The following is a 19,685-nucleotide window of genomic DNA, read 5'->3' as shown; positions in this document are numbered from 1 at the left end:
GGGCATGATGACCAGCATTGATAAAGTGACAGTGTCAGTAACTGTCAGTGTTTAAGGTGCTACAATAGCAGTTCTTGTCCATTTATGCATTGAGAAGTCTCACAGCTTCTGGAATGAAGCTGTTTCTCAGTCTGGTGGTTTTGCATTTAATGCGCCTCAGCCTCCTGCCTGAGGGGAGCAGGACAAAGAGTGTGTGTGCTGGGTGAGTGGGGTCCTTCATGGTACAGGTGGCCCTCTTCCTGCATCTGTAGGTGTATATGTCTGTGACTGTTGGGAGGCTACTTTTGACAACTCTCTGTGCAGCCTTCACCACCCTCTGTAGAGCTTTCCTCTCTGCCACAGTGCAGTTTCCGTGCCACACGTTAATGCCAGAGCACAGAACACTCTCCACCGCACATCTGTAAAAGGAGATGAGGACTGAGCTTTCCATTCCCGCGCGCCTCAACCTCCTCAGGAAGTAGAGCCTCTGGTGAGCCTTCCTGATCAGGCTGGAAGTGTTGTTTTTCCAGGTGAGGTTGCTATCTAGGTACATACGGTACTTGTAGCTAGGTACTACTTCAACTGCAGATCCTCCGACGTGCAGGTTTTCTGGTTGACTCCGGCTCCCAGAAGAGCCTCGGGAACTCTTGTGTTGTCTTTGCATACCTCCACAATGGTATATTATTTAATCTTAAAAAATTTTGGGGAGATTTCCCGCGTACCACCAGAGAGAGCCCAAGTACCAGTTAGTGGTACGTGTACCACAGTTTGAGAATCACTGGTCTAGGCGATACATACATACTAAACTTTTGTTTGATTATTGCTATTGCTGCACTGCAGCATGTGCCAAAAGCTACAGTTTAGCTATTAACAGTGGCTCATCATCAAAGTAGTCATTCTTTTTACTTGAATCCTTGAGTTTCTCCTTTTCTTATTACATCCCTCTATGTATTTTCTTACATTGTTAATCATCCCTGGTCTCTAATCCTTGCTCTCTTCTTGAGACTGCGGTCCCTCCTCCTGCACTTCTCTACAGAGTTACAGCCAACTGTGAAATTTGGCAATGCTGCCGTTACCTTGGCAGAGATTAAGCAATCTTTTGGCTGAACTGCCCTAAGACACTGGATGAGCAAAAGACATCTTTAGCTTATTCATAAAAACATCATATGGGCAGGTAGAAATGGAACAAAACATGAAAAAAAGCCTCCTCCATAGGAAAGTTTAGCTGCATAATTGGGGGATGAAAGAAGCGAGCAGCTGATGGAGAGGCGAATGGAAACAGGAAATCCACCAAGGGGCAGGACTGTACCTTGAAGAGCCAATGTGAAAAAATGGACTGAAAGCACTCACACTCACCCAGGACCATGACATTTACAGATTCACTTAGAGGGACTGACTGTTTCAATCAGTCCTTCTGGTCCGTACCAGGCAACAGCAAGGTGAATTTCACATGCAGCAGCTATGTGATGTGCAATGGGTTGTGTCAATAACAGTTCAAAGTGTAAAAGCAGCTGTGATGTCTCTCTTATATAATATTACATTTAACAAATTCTCTTTCAGTTTGTTTTGATTATTGCATAAATGTCACAGACAAAAGACTTGCACTTACAAACTATTTTTGTCCATTTTTTAAATTGTTTTTTCAGATTCACCCAAAGATGTCAGAATTTCCGTCAGTCCTACTGGTCCAATAGTAGAAAACAGAAAAGTGACTCTGACATGCAGCAGTAATGCCAACCCAGCAGTAGAAAACTACACCTGGTACAGAGCTGATGGAGATGAGGAGACTCTCATTGGGACTGGACGCACTTTAAATGTTGCCGTTTCAACAATCAACAGTATTTTTTTCTGCAAGGTTACAAATACACTTGGATTTGAACGATCAAGCAACCTACAAATAGATGTTCAATGTATGTATTAATATCACAGATTTACAGTTTACATACCCTGACTAGTATCCTTCTAGAATTCCATTAATAGGATTCAATGGTAGTACAATTTATGTAATATTGTCTTTGGAAGGTTCCAGGCCAAAAAATAACACCATTTTCCCCACTTTTTACTTAAGACAAAACAAAATTTGTGTTCTTTATGCTAAGTAAGATTTTGTGTTATGTTTAAGAGCAGGGGGGGTTAAGTTATAGGTGATGCTTAATTGCCCATATTTTTTAGCAAGTAAAAAACTAAAATAGGGGCACAATATCCAAATCATACCAACCCAGATATTTACACTAACTTCATTTTTACTTTTCAGTTTTTACTTTAGATGAAACTAAATTTCTGTGGTTTGCTCTCTAGCCATCCTTAGAAATAGGATTTTGTGTTATGTGTTTAAGAGCAAGTAATTATAATAAAAAAAAAATACAATACAATTCCAGTTATTCACATTTTTTTTTTTTAATAAGAAAACTGTCTTAACATTTAGGTGTGCCTGTTTTGGTGCTCATTTTACAGATTCACCTAAAAACATCACACTTTCAGTCAGTCCCTCTGGTCCAGTGCCAGAGAACAGCAATGTGATTCTGACCTGCAGCAGTAATGCCAACCCAGCAGTGAGGAACTACACTTGGTTCATGGGTGATGGAGACCAGGAGACTTTTATTGGGACAGGAACCAGTTTAAACATTCAAGTCTCCAGAGACAGACGGACTTTTTTCTGCAATGCTGAAAATGAGATTGGAGTTGGACGTTCCAGCAGCATTCAAATAGATGTTCAGTGTAAATATCACATTTCACATCTGTTTGAGATATTCTGAATACAACAAAAGGAGTTGAATTAGGAACAGCTGCAAAGATCAAAGACTAACTTGTGAGAAAAGACAGAAAACGAAAACAAAGGGAAACACTGAAGAAACTAATAAACGCTATTACAAACAGAAACTGCAATTAGGAACTAAAAACTACATAAAGAAGAAGATTCTACATGATGAAAATGTAAACTAGGTGCCAAATAGATAATATTTAATAGTATCCAAGAATACAGTCCATAAACTCAAAACCCTGGGCATAAAACCCAAGACCATGACAAATCTACGGAGCCCCTCTGATGGTCCAAATAATAAATAAATTGTGGCCACAAAATACTACTTCGTGGGCACGAAATGGGTATAACGTGCCCACGAAATACTTATTTGTGCCCACGAAATACTATTTCGGGGGCACGAAATACGTATAACACTTGACCGATAACCGTGATCCTTCCCAGGCCCTTGCAGTTGGTTGACAATAAAATCTATCCCGGTGTCCAGGTCGTACTTATGTCTGTAAAGTAACTGGGCTCTCAATATCCTGTTTAAATGTCTCTCCGTAATAATGGTTCCTTGCATTGCCAGGCTTTTCAAAATGCATTTGTAGCTCATTCCCAGCCTAAAATAAAACTCAATCATGCTGTCTCTGTCCATGGTGTATAGGTTTAGCCTACTCTTATGCTTATGTCTCTATGCAGCTGTCCAGGAATTGTATCAATATGATGTGCGCACATTATCTATTTTGTTGCCACAAATGCATAATTCGTTGCCACGTTATACCCAATTCGTGCCTACAAATTAGCATTTCGTGCGCACATTATACCTATTTCGTGCCCTCGAAATAGTATTTCCTGGCCACAAATAAGTATTTCGTGGGCACGTTATATTATTTCGAGGGCATGAAGTAGTATTTTGTGGCCACAATTTATGTATTTTTTGGACCATGTCATCAGAGGGGCTCCGTACTAATCAATATGATTGCATGAAATACGCACGACAGACCTGACCACTCGTTCATGCTTTTCAGCACTTTATTCATGGTTGCTTGTTTACACACTGGCTGCAGCTTTTCAGCTGACAGCTACACACTACAACAACTACAACAACAAACATTCAGCAACCACCACAGACTTTAAGCCGGCGAGGCGTGATTGCGGGTGCCATGCAGGTGTGTCCGCCTACCCTGCAGCGGCACCGCAGACCACGGCCTGCCACAGATTAATGGCGAACAACTAAACTTTGAAGCATTAAAGATAACACTCCTTTTTAGTGCAAAACTGCAACGAGTTCAAAAGGAGTCAGTAAAATAATGTCAATGATAAAGTATTGCATGTTCATAAAGAACTTCACCTTGGGTCATGACCATCTTCACTCACAACATTTTACGAGTTGTTTTGTTTAACTTTTCAGTAATTTCTGTGAAGTAGTGGTGAACTTAGTCAGTGATATACTGTACTCTACACAGGCCATGAAGAGATACTGTGGGGATTTTATCCAGACTGCTCTTATATTCAGTTGCAGTAAAATTCCTTCCAATAAGTTTTAGATTCCCTGAATCCATGTGAGCAATCAATCTGTTGGTTTTGTTGAAAACTTTTTCATTTTGAGATTCTAGATATTGTTGATTGTGTTCCATATAAATAATATTGGTGATTAAAACAATACATTTATTGTACACATAAGTGAGAAAAAATGAAGCTGATATTTTTACACATGATATTTCTGTTTTTTAGATTCAGTTCTGTATCCAGTGATCATCTCCGCTCTTACAGCATTACTGCTGGTATCAATATGTGTTGTGCTGTTTTTTATCAGGTAGGTAAACAACTGCTAAATTTCATGGAACAATGTTAAATCTACCCACAGTTCACCATCTTACTAAGTTTTATTTGCCTGCTTTTAAATTCTTTTTGTCTGAATACTCATAATTACTGTTTCTTGTTTGGGCCTTCATCCATTAGAAAAAAATAATAAAACTCAGATTTAGTCATCAGCAATCCATATAATACTTTGGTGTTGGTTAATTTTAACATGTTTTCATTTTTGAGACTTTTATCTGTTCACGTTCAATGATGTTGTTTGCTCTCTGACAGTTAATCTAACATAACCCATTACTAAGCATTGTAAAGGTGGTTGACCTAATGACATTTTCTTTCAGCAGCTCTTGTTAATTCGTCCTGTGTGCTAAAAACCGAGCAGTGGTAAAACTTTGATTTATGAATTGTAACCATATATATGCTTTATGTTCTATGTTATTTTTCAGGGCTCAGAAGAATCCCTGTAAACATAAAGGTCAGTTACCAGATGAAAGCAATACAGTTGCTACGTGTCGGCCTATAACTTTGGAAGAAAATGAGGTACTTTGACTTCTTAAAACAATTTCTTTCAAAGTTTGATAGATTATCTTCACCACTGATATTGTCTGTGCAATTGTAGGCACCAAACACAACAGAAGATAGCATTTATGAAAACACTGATTGGCTGAAAGTGCCAGAAAATATCCATCATGCAACCATCGCTGGGCCAAGCAACACCAACTTGCCAAATGTTAGGGCAAACGATGAAGAAAGAGAAAGTGAAAACTCAGAAGAGGAGGACAGTTGTGAAGCAATTTACTCGAATGTGCACTGAAAGACCAAGAGTAAGAAAAGGGCATGAATTCACCTAGTAGCTCTCATCTTGCAAAAGAAAAATCACCATCATAATGAGGCTACCCCTTCGGCGCCAGCTGTGGGCTTAAGGCTGGAGCTGAACAAAAACTCCCTGATAATGACTGTGTTGAGTCTGTTCCTTCCCATTCCATGCAAGGCCACCTGGGTTGGCTGGAAGACTGTTGACTTAGCCTGGCAGGGCGAAGGACACTGTCTCAGCTGAACTCTGGACATACACACACACACGCACACAGACATATACACATGCAGATATACACTCATCCCCCCTCCCCCTCCAAACGCCTTCAACGCTTATTCCCTTCCGATGCTGACGGTGGATCATGGAGACCAGCGCATAGGCTGCAGGCCCGGATGTACTGTCTACATTGGATGTCTCTCACCCTTTACCCATCCCTGTGGATTGTCATGTGTTCTTTGGTGTATTAAGAGTTTTTTTTCATGTGCTATGTGCAGAGGTGTTTTTTTCTGTTCTCAAACTGATCTCCCTGTTGGAGCTCAGTCTGGGGGGAGTTATTTTTTTCTCCTTATCTTTCCTCATGTTGTGCTTTTCCATGTTATACCCCTCTGACCTGTCTTCCCCATGTGATGTTTGTGTAATGTATGTATGGTCGGATGGGTAAGATGGCGCCGCCATTGCGTGCAATAGGTCGGCAGCCTTAACATGAAATTTCCCCTTGTGGGATTAATAAAGGTATATCAATATCAATCAATATCAATATCAATATCTTGAGGAGAAGTGCATTGTGAGAGGAATTAGCAGAAATTATGTGAGCAATGCACCAGAAATTCTGAGGTTTTGTTGACGAAGAAGTACCTAAAAATGTGTGGAAGGAAGTGGTGTGTGAAAACACACAAGTCAAATTTAAAGACAAGAGCGCTGTGCAAAAGTAGATATATCACATTTTTGCATTTTTGAGCTAACAAACATAGATTTCATGTTATCTGTATGTGTCCTTGATGCATTTAGTCAAACTATAAGAAAATATTTAAGATAGAGATAGAGATACAATTACATTCACTTTAGTAAAAAAAAATGAAGCCAACATGAAAATGCCAAAAAATGTAATTCCACCAGTGGCCACTTGAGATCCCATAGACACCCATGTTAAAATACCCAACTTCAGTCATCAAAATAAAATGTTTATATCTTAGCTAACACCCGTCTTTATAACAGCCGTAAAGAGGAAAAAAAAAATTTTATTTACTTATTTTTTTAATTTTTTAAATAGAAATTTTGGGTAAGGCTTAAAGTTTGGGGCATGGCTGTTACGATTGACAAGTGTGCCAACACAAGCAGCTGTGTGAGTCAGTCTGCTAGGCTTCACCTCTGCTAAGTCAAGTCACCTAAGCAGACCACTCTGCTGTGTTTGTGATGTTGGTGTTTTTTAATCATTTTGAATGGAAATATCTGACAAACAATATGAAATAATGTTGAGTTAATTTTACCAACATCCTCTTTTTGCTTCAGTTTTCTTGAAAGTTATTCTAGATTTTTATTAATCTGTTATTCACCACACATTAAAAAGCATCTAACACTTTGCTTTAGACACTTACTGTACAGCTTAAGGATGCAGCTTACTAACAGAGCTTAAAATTCAGCCAAGCATGGCCTCTTCTGTCTTTTAAAGAAGCATGAAAATACAAAGCCTAAACCAACAGGTAATTTTATGGTGACCCTGTTTTTTATGTGTAATTAAGAATTCAAGACCTTTCTAAATTGTAGACTACAATGAGTAATTATTCTGGACCCATAATAGGACACACATTCTATGTGATGAATAAAAATGTAATCTGTAAGTTCGTGGTTTGAGTCTCCCCAGGAACTAATATATAAAATATTACTGGTTTTAAATGTAAGAATTTAAGTATTGTGAAGCTGTTTTATTTGTGTTTTTTTTAAGTTGCAGTGTCTATTTTCTATAATTGGATGGTTGTGTTCATTCTTTCTTTTTTAACTAACTGTATGAAAATCAGAAGTGTCATTGATGCTTGTCTTGGTGTTGTTTGCCCAGTTACACACTGTGTGAACATTTACAAGATTTTCATGTTATACGACAGCCAGATGTGAGAGTTATTTAAAAAAAAAGTGTCAAATTGTCACCAGCATGATTGAGAAGTGGTTGTATCTTATTTAACTTTCTATCACTTTAAGTGCTTATGTTTTTGGTATTTTGGTAAACAATAAAAAAAGCCTTTGTGTTTTGTGACTGTACTTTGGTACTTTTAAGATATCTCATGAATTTGCACTTTCATTTTTTTCATCACTCAGTAGATATTTATTTATATACATAGATTAGATATGGGTAACTCCCACTTCCACATTCCTTTTTGGCTTTAACACAAAACACACCCATGTTGTGTAGTTTGTTTTGTTCTTTTCTTGTCCCAGTCCTAAATCTGAGTAACTTTCATGTTTGTATCGGTGGTGGATGGGACAGGGATTGGATGTGGGGCAGGTAGGGTGGGAGGGGAGGACAGAAGATGGTGAATCCGGAAGTGTGAAAGATTAATAAGGAGGAAATGAGGGCTTTAAAGCACAATATTTAACACATTGTTGGAACATGAAATCCTAGTTATGATGAGAACTAATTACAAACAATGTATTAACAAAGCTAAAGTAGAACAGTCACAGTGCAAGCAGTTCAATACCCAAACCCTCCACAAAGTATCTGTAGGAAAATGAAGCCCACAGTGGCATATCAGGGAAAGACATGTAATATTTAAATAACAATAATCATTCACAACAATTAAATATTATTTATTACATGCACAGTTTTGGTGAGGGTCAGGGTTAGGATGTGATCATGGTTAGAGTTAGGTGTGTGGTGTAATGGTGTTTCCATGTTGCACATTTTATTTTTTATTTAACCTTTATTTATACAGGTAGTCCCACTGAGACTCAGCATCTCATTTACAAGAGAGACCTGTTGCAGACAAACATATTCAAATTACAACAATAAAAGGAACAATAAAATAGCTAAATTTGTCTAATGTACACAGTCATATCAACATGGAATAGGATATTTGTTAATCAGTTCTACACAGGAGCGGAAGACAAATCGAGCCTTTTGCTGTTAGTTTGGTACTTATAATAAAAATACAGAAAGGCTAATGTTAGCTGGTGATTGGGCAGTATAACAGTTTTAGTATCTGAACATCCTTCTATTCAGTACAGTCAGAGCAGTAAAACTATTGTCTAAAGTACAGCACTGACTTTAATTAACGTTCAAGCAGAACAGAGTGACTTCTTTTCTCAAATTCGAGTGATTTGTAAAACTCCAAGATTTGACACTGATTTTGGCTTCGATGCAATATTAAGTAAATATGGGCCCAGCATCGCTTATACTGATACTATTATGAAGGTTTTTATTCAGAAAAAAATAGTACAGTAAAAAAAATCACTGACTGAAGCATGTATGTGGGAATGTATGTGAATATGTTCTCATACTATTCTTATTAGCACTTTAAGTATTTTATTTATTGATTTTATTGAATTTTATTGTTTTATTTATATTTTCATAGTTTTAGGGATGATGCACTGATCGGGGACCACTTTTAATTTCGTTGTACCTGTGACAATGATAATAAAGAAAATTCTGATTCTGATTTCAGTCCAGTTTTGAAAGCTTCAACATTTGTAGAGATTTTTTAATCTAATGTCCAGGTATGTGTCGATGATAAGACCGTAAAATGCTTCAGTAGCTCTGAAACTAACTTGCTACTTTGGTGCTCCAAAGTTCTGAGAAGCAGTGACATCAGGGAAATCACCTTTGAAATGGAAACATGTTTTTCAGTTGATATCCCCATCTGCTTCCTCAAATGGCCTCAGTACATCAATGGTGAGAGTAATGACAGACCATTCTTCCTTATATGATAAACGGTAAATGGCCTGTATTTGTATAGCGCTTTACTTAGTCCCTATGGACCCCAAAACGCTTTACACTACATTCAGTCATCCACCCATTCACACACTGATGATGGCAAGCTACATTGTAGCCACAGCCACCCTGTGGCGCACTGACAGAGACGAGGCTGCCGGACACTGGCACCACCAGGCCCTCTGACCACCACCAGTAGGCAACGGGTGAAGTGTCTTGCCCAAGGACACAACGACCGAAGTTGTCGGAGTCGGGGCTCAAACCAGCAACCTTCTGATTACAAGACGAACTGCCAGCTCTTGAGCCACGATCGTGAGCTCTTTCCAAGAAAACAGGGGACTGTGGTAACTGCTATCTTCTGCAGACAATCTCTCCCGCATGTAGACTACAAAGTTCCACCTTGTCTCAGCTGCTTGAATTAGTTTTTTTGTTTTTCTTCTGCTGCCTGAATTTCATCAAGCTAATCTGCAGGTTTAGTGATATGTATGAAAAAAGGCAGCAATATGTTTTTCTGCTGAATACCAAGCAAGTCAGGGTGATCCGTGTTAAAAACATTGTGTGTAAAACATGGGTAGTATGCCCAATCTGCTTTGCACACATAAGGTTAGCACCATCATCAGTTAAAAAAGCCAGGACCTTGTTCGTTACGCCCTATTGTTCCATTATTCTGGTTAATTATGAACAAATATTGTCTGAAGAGTCAGCCCGACATTGTCCACGGCAATGCTTTAACAGGATAATGAAAATTATGAAAATTAATATTAACTAATGTTGTAGATGACTAAAATATTACATTAATTATTATCTACTTGGATATTCTCTGCCATACATCTGGCATGTTAAAGTAAATGCTGGACCTTCTCTCAGTGTCTCTACTCTTATCTACAATTCCTGAACAGAGATACACAAGTTTCTCCATAAATGCAGCTGCTAATCAAAGTTGTCATCACGACACTGCGCCCAGCTTTACAGCATCAAGTCAGTAATTAAAATAAAACTTTTGGAAAAATTTGCTAACACAGATAATGTGGGTTTTATGACCTTTACTGCAGCCAGACACCAGAGGGCGATAGAGGTGTTTTAGCTTCATTTTTAATTGTCTGCAGTCAATGGTATGAAATAATAATTGTTAAAAAAAATTCTCACTGAATGCCTTATGACAGTTGAACAGGAGGAGGTTAATCACATAACCTTCTACCGCACTCAGACATCCCACAGTCTTTACTAATCTCGAACACTGTTGCATGGCAAGGCAGAGATAAATGAGAAATGAGGTCAAGTAAAGAAGTGAAACAAATAAATACATAAAAAATAAAACAAACAAATAAAATAACCACGACAAATTTCTAAAGGTCTAAAGGAAATATGTGAACAATCACAGAAAAATGTATCTAAATGACCCCTGTTAGCATAAAATAATCTAATATTTGAGGGAAGTGAAGAATTTTAAGTATGTGCTTTTTCTTTTACCGGCTGGTTCAGCGTTTTATCTATGAAGGATAGAAATTTCCTCTGCAGTATTTCCAACATCACACAGGTCAGACACAGAGATTTGTGCTCAATCTGGGAAAATCGAGTGACAAAAAACATTATCCATCCTAAACATGTTTTGCCACCCGAGTTCCGAAAGTTGCCTTCAGGTTGCTGTTTCCTTTACCCAAGACTAGAACATGTTGAAAGACTTTCAATACATTAGCAATACAAATTACATCAAATTTTCTTATTAACATGAAAAGATTTTAGCCTCCTTAAAATTTATATTCTCTGCTGACAACATTTTGCAATGGGCTCTAGAGTGCGACCAATTTGGTCGTAAATGCGAACAGAATTTTTCAATGATGCGACTAAAAAAATCCTAGGTCGCACCAACTTTTCGAGTAAAAAAATAAAATAGAATTCTCTGCATTTCTCTGCAAGTGCAGGCAGATAGAAAGAGGTGAGTAGCTTAAATAAAGCGATATCGATTCATTAAATCCTGAATCGACTTATAAATCTAAATGTATTTTGCCAGAAACGCCAGAATCTCAGGTTAAGGCTCACAAAACTATTTCAACAACCACCAAACAGCAAATGAGAGCAGGTACACGGACTCCACACAAGGACGTAAACACAGAGCGCGAACCCGACGCATCAGAATAAGCTTTCTCTTTCTCGGCTTTCTCACCCGACGGCCCGCACACGGACACGCCGTTGGGACTGAAAGCCGACAGTTGCAGGTTTTATCTCTCTCCAACCAAAAATCATTGAACCAGCAGCAAAAGAAAATCCAAACTACGCTTCACATTTCATAAATGTCGTCATTAATTCCCTCTTACTTTTGCTGTTTTGCTTCCACCCGAATTGAATCGGGACCTCGTGAATCGGAATCGAATGGATTATAGAAATCAGTGATGATACCCAGGCCTAGTGAGTAGCCTAGGAGTGGATGTAGCTGTGGGTAATAAGAAAAGATGAAAAGAACTATTGATAACTTTTTTGTTAAGGCCTGATCTGTCTGAAATTCATAGCCAGTGCTCTGACATGGAGCCATCAATCTTTGAACGCTGAAAAAGCACAGTGTATCCAGAAAACACATTATATGTCGTGATAAATGCTCTCCCTAAGTGTCCCCTCTTCCCACTGCCTTTCAGCGGCAGCCAGCAGCAAACAGGTCGTCAGAGGAGGCCGATGTGATGATTAAGTTTAGCATTGTCTACAATATTGCCAAAGAGTGCCAAAGCACTGCACAAGCAGTTTTTCAGTAACTTATCTTTCTTGCAGAAATGTGCTCCAAATAAAGAACTTTGTGTTGACAAGATTGTTAGTTAATCATTTACAAATTAATAGTGTTTGTATGGACAGCAGCTTAAAAAAAAAAGTGAACATGTAAAACAGTGGGGTTAAGCGATGCAGTTGAAAAATTTGGGTGTGCCTAACTGTTGTGCTGGTGCACCTAAGAAAAAAAGTTAGGCGCACCAGTGCAACCGTGGCAAAAAGTTAGTCTAGAGCCCTGGATGGTCACAAATTGTGCCAAGATATTTGTAAGACTGCACCATATACTCTGTGTTACTTATTGAATTTAATTTTTATTTTGTTATTGACACATTTAGGTCGAGAGTAGTAAGAAAATAAGGAACAAAATCTGTTGTTGTTGTTGTTGTTGTTTTTTTCAACATTAATAGCAATGTAATACAACCTTTATTTACAGAAATAGTGTACTTGAGTTTCATCCTCCTGTTTAAAGATGAAAACATCAATCAGTCATTTGATCTCTACAGTATTACTACATGAATACAAATGTTTCTAGCATGTTCAGTGGTGTAAGATGTGCTACAGAGATCATAGTCAGAAAAGTAGGCAGGACTGTGTAGAGCTACTTCTGGTAACAAACGTCCAGTTTTGCCGTTGCAGTGGATTTTGTGTTACTTCCTCATTTAATATCGTTTTTCGAGTATAAAAAAACCCCTCACATCTGAGGAACTGCCTTTCTTTTTTGACCTTGTGAGAAGTTAAGATAAGTTATCATGTCTTCAATAAGGTACAAATGTCAAAGTTTTATGCAAGGACTACATGATTGTCTATCATTCTTTGATTAACTGCTATTTAGAGTCATCATACTTTCATAAGTTTGAAAGAAAAAAACGGAAGAAAAAGTCAAAAATTTCCCCTGGAATAAAAGGTGAGTGGTTATTTTTGTTTTAGGTATTCTGACCTTTAAGCTATTGCTCAACTGTATTCAGAAGATTTTTCCTGAGTGTATCAGAAGCATAAATTACGTTTATTTCAAAAAGAACGCTTTAAGAAATTACATACTTGTTCGGTAACTGCAAATGTTTCTTCAACTTTCGCTTTCTTTTCTTCTATCATTTGATGTTAAAAATTGTGTAAAATTGAAGCTGTATGTTCTTATGTTAACAGATTAGTAGTGCCGATGCATGGCAACACTGGGCTTTTGCAAAATCACCTTTACTATCATAGTTACTTATTTCAAAGATAATAATGAGCCCCTCTTTCTTCCAATGACTGAAAAATATGTGTTGTTACGGTTTTGTCAAGCTAACCCACTAAAGATTCTGTAATTTAATTTGAGAGTTTTAACAGAATACTTTAAAAGATCCTTTCCATCACTTTCCATCTTAATAGCTTTGGTTAACAAATTATGATGTAAATTGTTTCATGTGTAAACTTCAGACTCCTTTTAACTTCACTTTTATGCAACAAAGATGGCTGGAACTCTGACTTTTCTTCTCATTAGTTCTCTGCTGCAGGGTGAGTGAAAGAAAACATCTGCTTTGTATAAAGATTATTTAGTTTGTTAATAATAATGACATTATTCAAAATAATGTCAAAGCTACACCTGTGCTAATTTAAAACATTTACACATTAATATATTAGTGTCTCTGATATCATTAACATGAAACATCTAGTAAAACTACCAAGACTGTCCACGTTAATTAGGCATTTAACATCAAAATGTTTCTGTTAATATCTAAATGAAACAATAAAGTCATTGTAACAGTGATAACTCTGGAGTAGGGACAAAAAATATATTGTTGCTGTAAATTACAGATTTCATTTCTTCTTTAAAAATCGCTGTGTTGTGTTTCAGGTGCACTGTGTGGAATATGGGAGGTCAAAATGCCACCGAAAATAAATGTTTTAAGAGGATCCTGTGTGACCATCCCCTGCTCCTTTGATGTACACAGCAAATTTGAAAATAACTTAGATGATACATGTAAAGCATATTGGATCGGTAAAAATCTAAAACTAACTGCAACTAAAAATATGACAGGAGATTTAACAAAGAAAGACTGCACCACAACTTTCAAAAATGCAAGTCTTCTTCAAACTGCGAAATACTACTTCAGACTGGAGTGTAATAATGCACTGAAATACATTTTTCCTGGTGGTGTACATATTTCTCTCATAGGTAAGTTTTTAGATCCATTTACAGATGATTCACGAACAAATGACAGTTGTGGAGTTGTTTGAACTTCATTCTGAATTCACTAGATTTTACACAGCACATAAAAACCTGAGTAATTGCTGCTCATTTGTTTATTGACTGATCAAAATATTTCCTCCCAACAGATGATCCTCCCTCTCCGACTCTGACTCCATCCACACTGGAGGTGAAGGAGGGAACCTCAGTGAGTCTGACGTGAGTAGTAATATACCTGTAGCTTTTTTTGCCCCCCCCCCCCCCCCCCCCCCCCTCCCCACCCCACACCCCCCACACCCCCACCCCTACCCCCACACCCCCCTCCCCTATCCCCCTCCGCGTCCATGTGCGCGCGAACGGACCTTGCGCGTGCATGTGCGCGCGAACGGACTTGCGAGTTCAGAGATCGTATGTTTACATGTGTTTAATAGCGTTTTATTTAATGAAACCATTATGTGTTTTAATTAAACTCTTTTTTAAAGGATTGTATAGGTCTCAGAGTTCTGTTATTTAGACATAGATGATTTAATTTAACTAGTTTAGGGGTATTTTTCTTTAGGGCTCTGAAACACACAGAGGCTAATAGTTTTTAAACAGAAAGTTTTTTCCACCTTCTAAAAACACATATTCACACACAGAGGCTAATAGTTTCAAACAGAATACCACAATCAGCAGGCATTCCTTTAGAAATGGGATTCTTAATTCTGCAACAGCTATACAGAGGGGGGTTACAGTTAGACCCCCTACAGTCAGCAGAAGAGGTCATCCTTATCAAGAGCATCTCAATTGTACTGCCATAGTTTTCAATACAAACAGTCTCCTTTATCTTATGGCAGAGTGCCGGCGGTGCCAGGTCCATCGGTGCCACCATACCTTTTATCATGCCATTACACTTTCTACTGACCATCCTCCAAACAGGCATCACCTTTTGTTTACACCTGAAACCAACCCCAACCCCAAGGGACTGTAATGACACCTCCTAGAGGACTGCTCCAATACATATAAAAACGGTCTCTTTCACCATATGGAACATCAACAGCGCAACCTAAAGAACACCTCTAACTAGCTAACTAAGGAGTGCAGGATGACGTCTGTATCAACCATGACGAGCAGCCTGGACATCGCCCAAGCCACAGAAGCTCTAGGTACGTGTACAGGTGTATGTACCCGATACCCTCATCGTAAAAAGCAACGCTGTAAAAACGTCGTAGATGGGTCTAAATTTAAGTTAGAATAGCAAGGCAGTAATAGGTATGTGTATACCGTTAAATATACCAACGGAGCAGTTATACTTCGCGTAGATTGTGGTGAGGGAGTGTTTGCGCAGACTTGGACAATGTAGTCATCCCAGAGATGCTGTATGTTTCCCAGTGGAACAGTCCAACAGGCCCTGAGCTTTACAGTGCGAGGCTGATCGTTTTAACCGTAGACCCGATGACTTTATTATTCTCAGGGTATGTGATGACAGGGAAAGTTTTATAGCGGCCAGAGGGGTTGAAAACTGGAGGTTAAATCCTTACCCTCTGAGCATAGAAGAGCCGCACTACATGGTTTAAGGATATGGTTTTTATACAGTGGCATAAATGTGTGTGCGTGTGTGTGTGTGTGTGTGTGTGTGTGTCTATGCAACAAAATATAAAATCTTTTTTATTGTTCCCATTTTCAGAGCGAGACATGCAAGCGTGGGACCTCTCAGACTCCCCACCGCCTGCGCTGCTAATCCAGACCCCACCACCTCCTCCCCCCTCTCCTCAGCTGCTGCAGGATCCTACAGGATCGGCTCTGTGTGAGGAAACCATTATCGATATCAAGCTTGCAACCCATCACCTGGTGATGTTGGCATTAAACGCCTTTCTACAGGAAACATGCTATGGATGTCGAACAGCTCAACCCAGTCAGGTGCAACACAGCTGTTTGTTCGAACTGCCCGAGTATTACTTTGACACATACTACGACGATGTGATGCTGAGGCTCAAGACATTCCGATTCATCCCTGCCATTCGCCTGTTTGTACGCTCGTACACAGACGATGGGACTAAAACACAATTCAGCAGAATTGCAGAACACACCATGACTGAACTGAGATCATCACAACATATAGTATGCGCAATTAACGACAATATTGCACAGCTGCTAGAAGCAAGTCGTTATGCCCGTCGTGTTAAACCAGCCATGCTTCGCATGATTGGTAACTATTGGGCTGGGAGACACCTGGTTTAATGTATGTTGTTCAGTATTCATTGTCTGTGTGAATGAAATAAAAAGACATGTCAACACCGACATCTTAGTCATTTGCGGTCGATTTTGCTTATACAATAGAGAAAAGCAACAATACAGAGTGTTTCTCTGCTCCAAGACATCGGTGGGGCCTTTCACACGGTAAGCATGACTGTTATACCCAGCGCATAAATGTCTGTATGTCAGTGCTGATTATTCAAACCCTGTTTAAAATGTGACACATATGTTGTCCGAAAACAAATCCTCTAAATTTGCAAAGTTACTGATTTAAAAATATATTTACGAATTTTTAGTTGCATGACAAACATACGATAGACTCTTGAGTGTATTTATTTATATAGCTGCATTCACAACGGTATAAACGTGCTAAATAAAAGAGGCCCAAGCACCAAAGCACTCTAATGCAAGCCTCTAAACTGTATGTTGATAAGTGCATGAAGTTAACCTCTGCAGTTGAAAACAGTTTGTATCCGCACTCCGAGGGTCTGCTGAATTGTTTTTAATATTGTGCTTTTTTTTCACGAACTGCAGATGATGAATTCCTCTTTATTGGACGTAGTGTCCTTAAGCTATTGTTGCTCATACTTACAGAGTTCCCTAGCTACTTCTTTACTATGTCAGTAAACTTTTTGAAAAGGAAGGCGTTGTAGATTTAAAGAAACATCCTAATTGAAGCAAAGGCAAAAAATCGGAATGAATTTTATGTGACTGTTCATAAAGCCAACAACAAGTGAAAATCCAAAACCGACCCCAATCCTTTGTATTAATGATCTCCCTCTCTCTCTCTCTCTCTCTCTCTCTCTCTGGGTGTGTGTGTGTGTGTGTGTATGTGTGAGTGTGAGTGTGTGTGCCCTCACAGAAGGAAGGACACAGCAGGAGCTTTTTCAAACGCGTTTCCAATCATTTTTACAAGAAGTGTAGCTCATACGATGGTATAAATGTATTATTTGCGATACTTTATAAATATGAAACTCTAAAGATTTTGAGTTCATGCAAATTGTGAAACAAGAATCTAAATATTTGTGTCACAATGATTTCTATAAAAGCATGTTGTTTATGGGGATAATGTAACAAATCTTTTGTGGCCCTATTAATGATCAATGGTGATTGAAGAGGAAGCTTGAACCCAGGCTCCGGACATCTTCATGACAAGCGTCAGCGCAGACATCTACTAATGAGAGAACACTGTGATATGAAGCATCGTTAAAGTGTCACTTCAGTAATGTTTTTAATAGATGTCTTTAAAACACTAAACTCTAATTTCTGGGGCTTTATTTTAAGTTTACAGAATATAACATGTGTTAAGACGACGAGTTTTACTTCTCACAGGTCGTGTTATGTGTATCTATTTATCATGTATGCTACTTTGCTCTGTGGACTGTAAAATGTTTCATTGTGTTCATAAAATAAACCAGACTTTCACCGTCTGAATCTTTTACTGTTTTTTCTGCTTTTGTTCACTCCAAGTTTGACAAACCTACAGACATCCAGAGTTAACTCACTAACAATGTGGAGCAGTCTCAGTGTATTTAGCTGCTTTTTCCCTAAACACAACCAACTGAGAGAAACGCTTGTAGTCCTCACTTTGGTCATTTTGAACGTTGAAGGAGATTTGTTCCATAGACACCTTACACTAGTGTTCTATTTAAATTCAGATTACTTTTATAGTTTGCAGTTTCTTTACTAACACATTTGTAGATAAGTTTATTGCTGAACCACACAGCTAGCAGTCTCACTCACTCTCTAGGTTTTGAAGTTTGTGTGTGTGTAATGGTTTAGTCTATCAAACCTTACCTTTTTCTCCCCAGTATCACAACAGTATGACTCCCAAAGTACGGATCAGTAAACAATCAATGATTCTAAAGCCAGAACAGAAAGATACAGTTGGAAGATGCATGATTGCATTTTTATGACGCATAGTAAAACTACCCCCTCTTCTTCTCTGTGTTGTTGTTGTTCTCGTGTGTGTGTGTGTGTGTGTGTGTGTGTGTGTGCCTTAGAAGTCAAATAATACATTAGCCACACTTAAAAAAACAAAAAACAACTGAATTTCATTTAGAACTGAGATTCTAAGTTGTAAGCAGAAATCTTATGCTCAGCCACAAACATGTTTCCCCACTTTCACAATGCTGAGGTGTCAAATCCACAACCCCAACAGATGCTTTGTTACACGCGGGTGTGAAGGGCAAGCTTTACTTACACAGCCTCACACACAGTAGATTTTTAAAGTTTTTGGGGACGATGGTTTAGCCACAGATGTAACTTCTACTTTTGATAAAGACCACTCCACCTGTTTATTTCTTAAGAAATTAAGCATCTTTATTAAGCTCTCATTTATACATGTCTACACAATAATAGACACCGTGTGCTCTGTGACATTATAGTCTTCTACTTCAGCGTTCATTGGTTTGCATTTTAAACTCCCAGCCTTTCAGGTTGTTATGAACGACTTATATTTCTAACATTTTGTGATATAAAAGTGAACCATGTGGGTTTTTTTAATTTTCTGTGTGACGGAATGACTTAAGACACAAGTTATTTAAACAATTCTAAATGAAAGTGTGATGGTCATAGTACTTTATGCTGGGCCAAATATGTTAAGGATAATGTTTATCAATGTAAAATTGCAAAGAACCTTTGAATAGATTATAACATTTTGTAAACAGTTACCTCAGAACCTGTACTGTCAGCCCTATGTATGTAAGGTGAAACTTTCCACAGTACTTACACTTAAGTAACTAAACACATAAAGTCACCCTTTACCAATAATCCACTGCTCCTTGAAAAAAGTAGCACAAACAGACAACTGACTCAGCAATGATGAGTTGAGCTACCCTGAGGCCGAGACTCAAGCAGAAGAAAATTAAAAGTTTTAGGTTTTTGCGGCTCGAAAAATTAAAGAAAGTATGTTTAATAATTCAACAAGACCTACACTTTCAACACACGTACATTCAAATTTTGGATCAGACTAACATCGATGTTGTTCAATAGTTTTTATCCGTTCAAAAAAGTCATTTTACGGCTTTAATGTTTCCAGCTGATAAGGAGAATGAGTGCATTTCATCAAATGGGCGTCCAAAGGCTTTAAACATCCGCTTTGTCTGTAAAGACAGTATCAAACTACAGAGCATTGTTTTTACTAAAATTCAACATTTTCAGATGAAAATTTGGCTGCTTTTTTCACTGTAACACCCCCTCAATGCCATTTTTAGGATATTCTCGGTGATCCCATTTTTATCATATTTATGCT

The 19,685-nt window shown here is 38.3% G+C and overlaps 2 protein-coding genes and 1 long non-coding RNA gene across 3 annotated transcripts in view; all 3 read left to right on the top strand.

Annotated features, from left to right (window-relative positions):
* LOC109204113 (sialoadhesin) overlaps positions 1-19,685 on the top strand; it is a 70,268-nt gene that overhangs the window by 8,923 nt on the left and 41,660 nt on the right. The window contains exons 6-7 of the mRNA XM_025911183.1: positions 1,626-1,889; positions 2,434-2,697. Of these exons, the coding sequence (XP_025766968.1) occupies positions 1,626-1,889; positions 2,434-2,697 (528 nt within the window). The remainder of the gene's footprint in view (positions 1-1,625; positions 1,890-2,433; positions 2,698-19,685) is intronic.
* LOC112848135 (uncharacterized) lies at positions 12,595-14,419 on the top strand. Its single transcript, XR_003222080.1, has 4 exons — positions 12,595-12,934; positions 13,447-13,524; positions 13,865-14,185; positions 14,347-14,419. It is a non-coding gene; the product is annotated as an uncharacterized LOC112848135 (long non-coding RNA).
* On the top strand, positions 14,757-16,631 carry LOC112848131 (uncharacterized). The gene is made up of 2 exons (XM_025911212.1): positions 14,757-15,342; positions 15,864-16,631. Exons 1-2 carry the CDS (start codon positions 15,282-15,284, stop codon positions 16,415-16,417), a joined length of 615 nt encoding a protein of 204 aa, XP_025766997.1. The 5' UTR covers positions 14,757-15,281; the 3' UTR covers positions 16,418-16,631.

This window comes from Oreochromis niloticus, linkage group LG11, assembly GCF_001858045.2.
Source record: "Oreochromis niloticus isolate F11D_XX linkage group LG11, O_niloticus_UMD_NMBU, whole genome shotgun sequence".
Lineage (NCBI taxonomy): Eukaryota > Metazoa > Chordata > Actinopteri > Cichliformes > Cichlidae > Oreochromis > Oreochromis niloticus.
The sequence above is the reverse complement of the archived record's forward strand: the minus strand, read 5'-3'. Positions and strand labels throughout refer to the sequence as shown.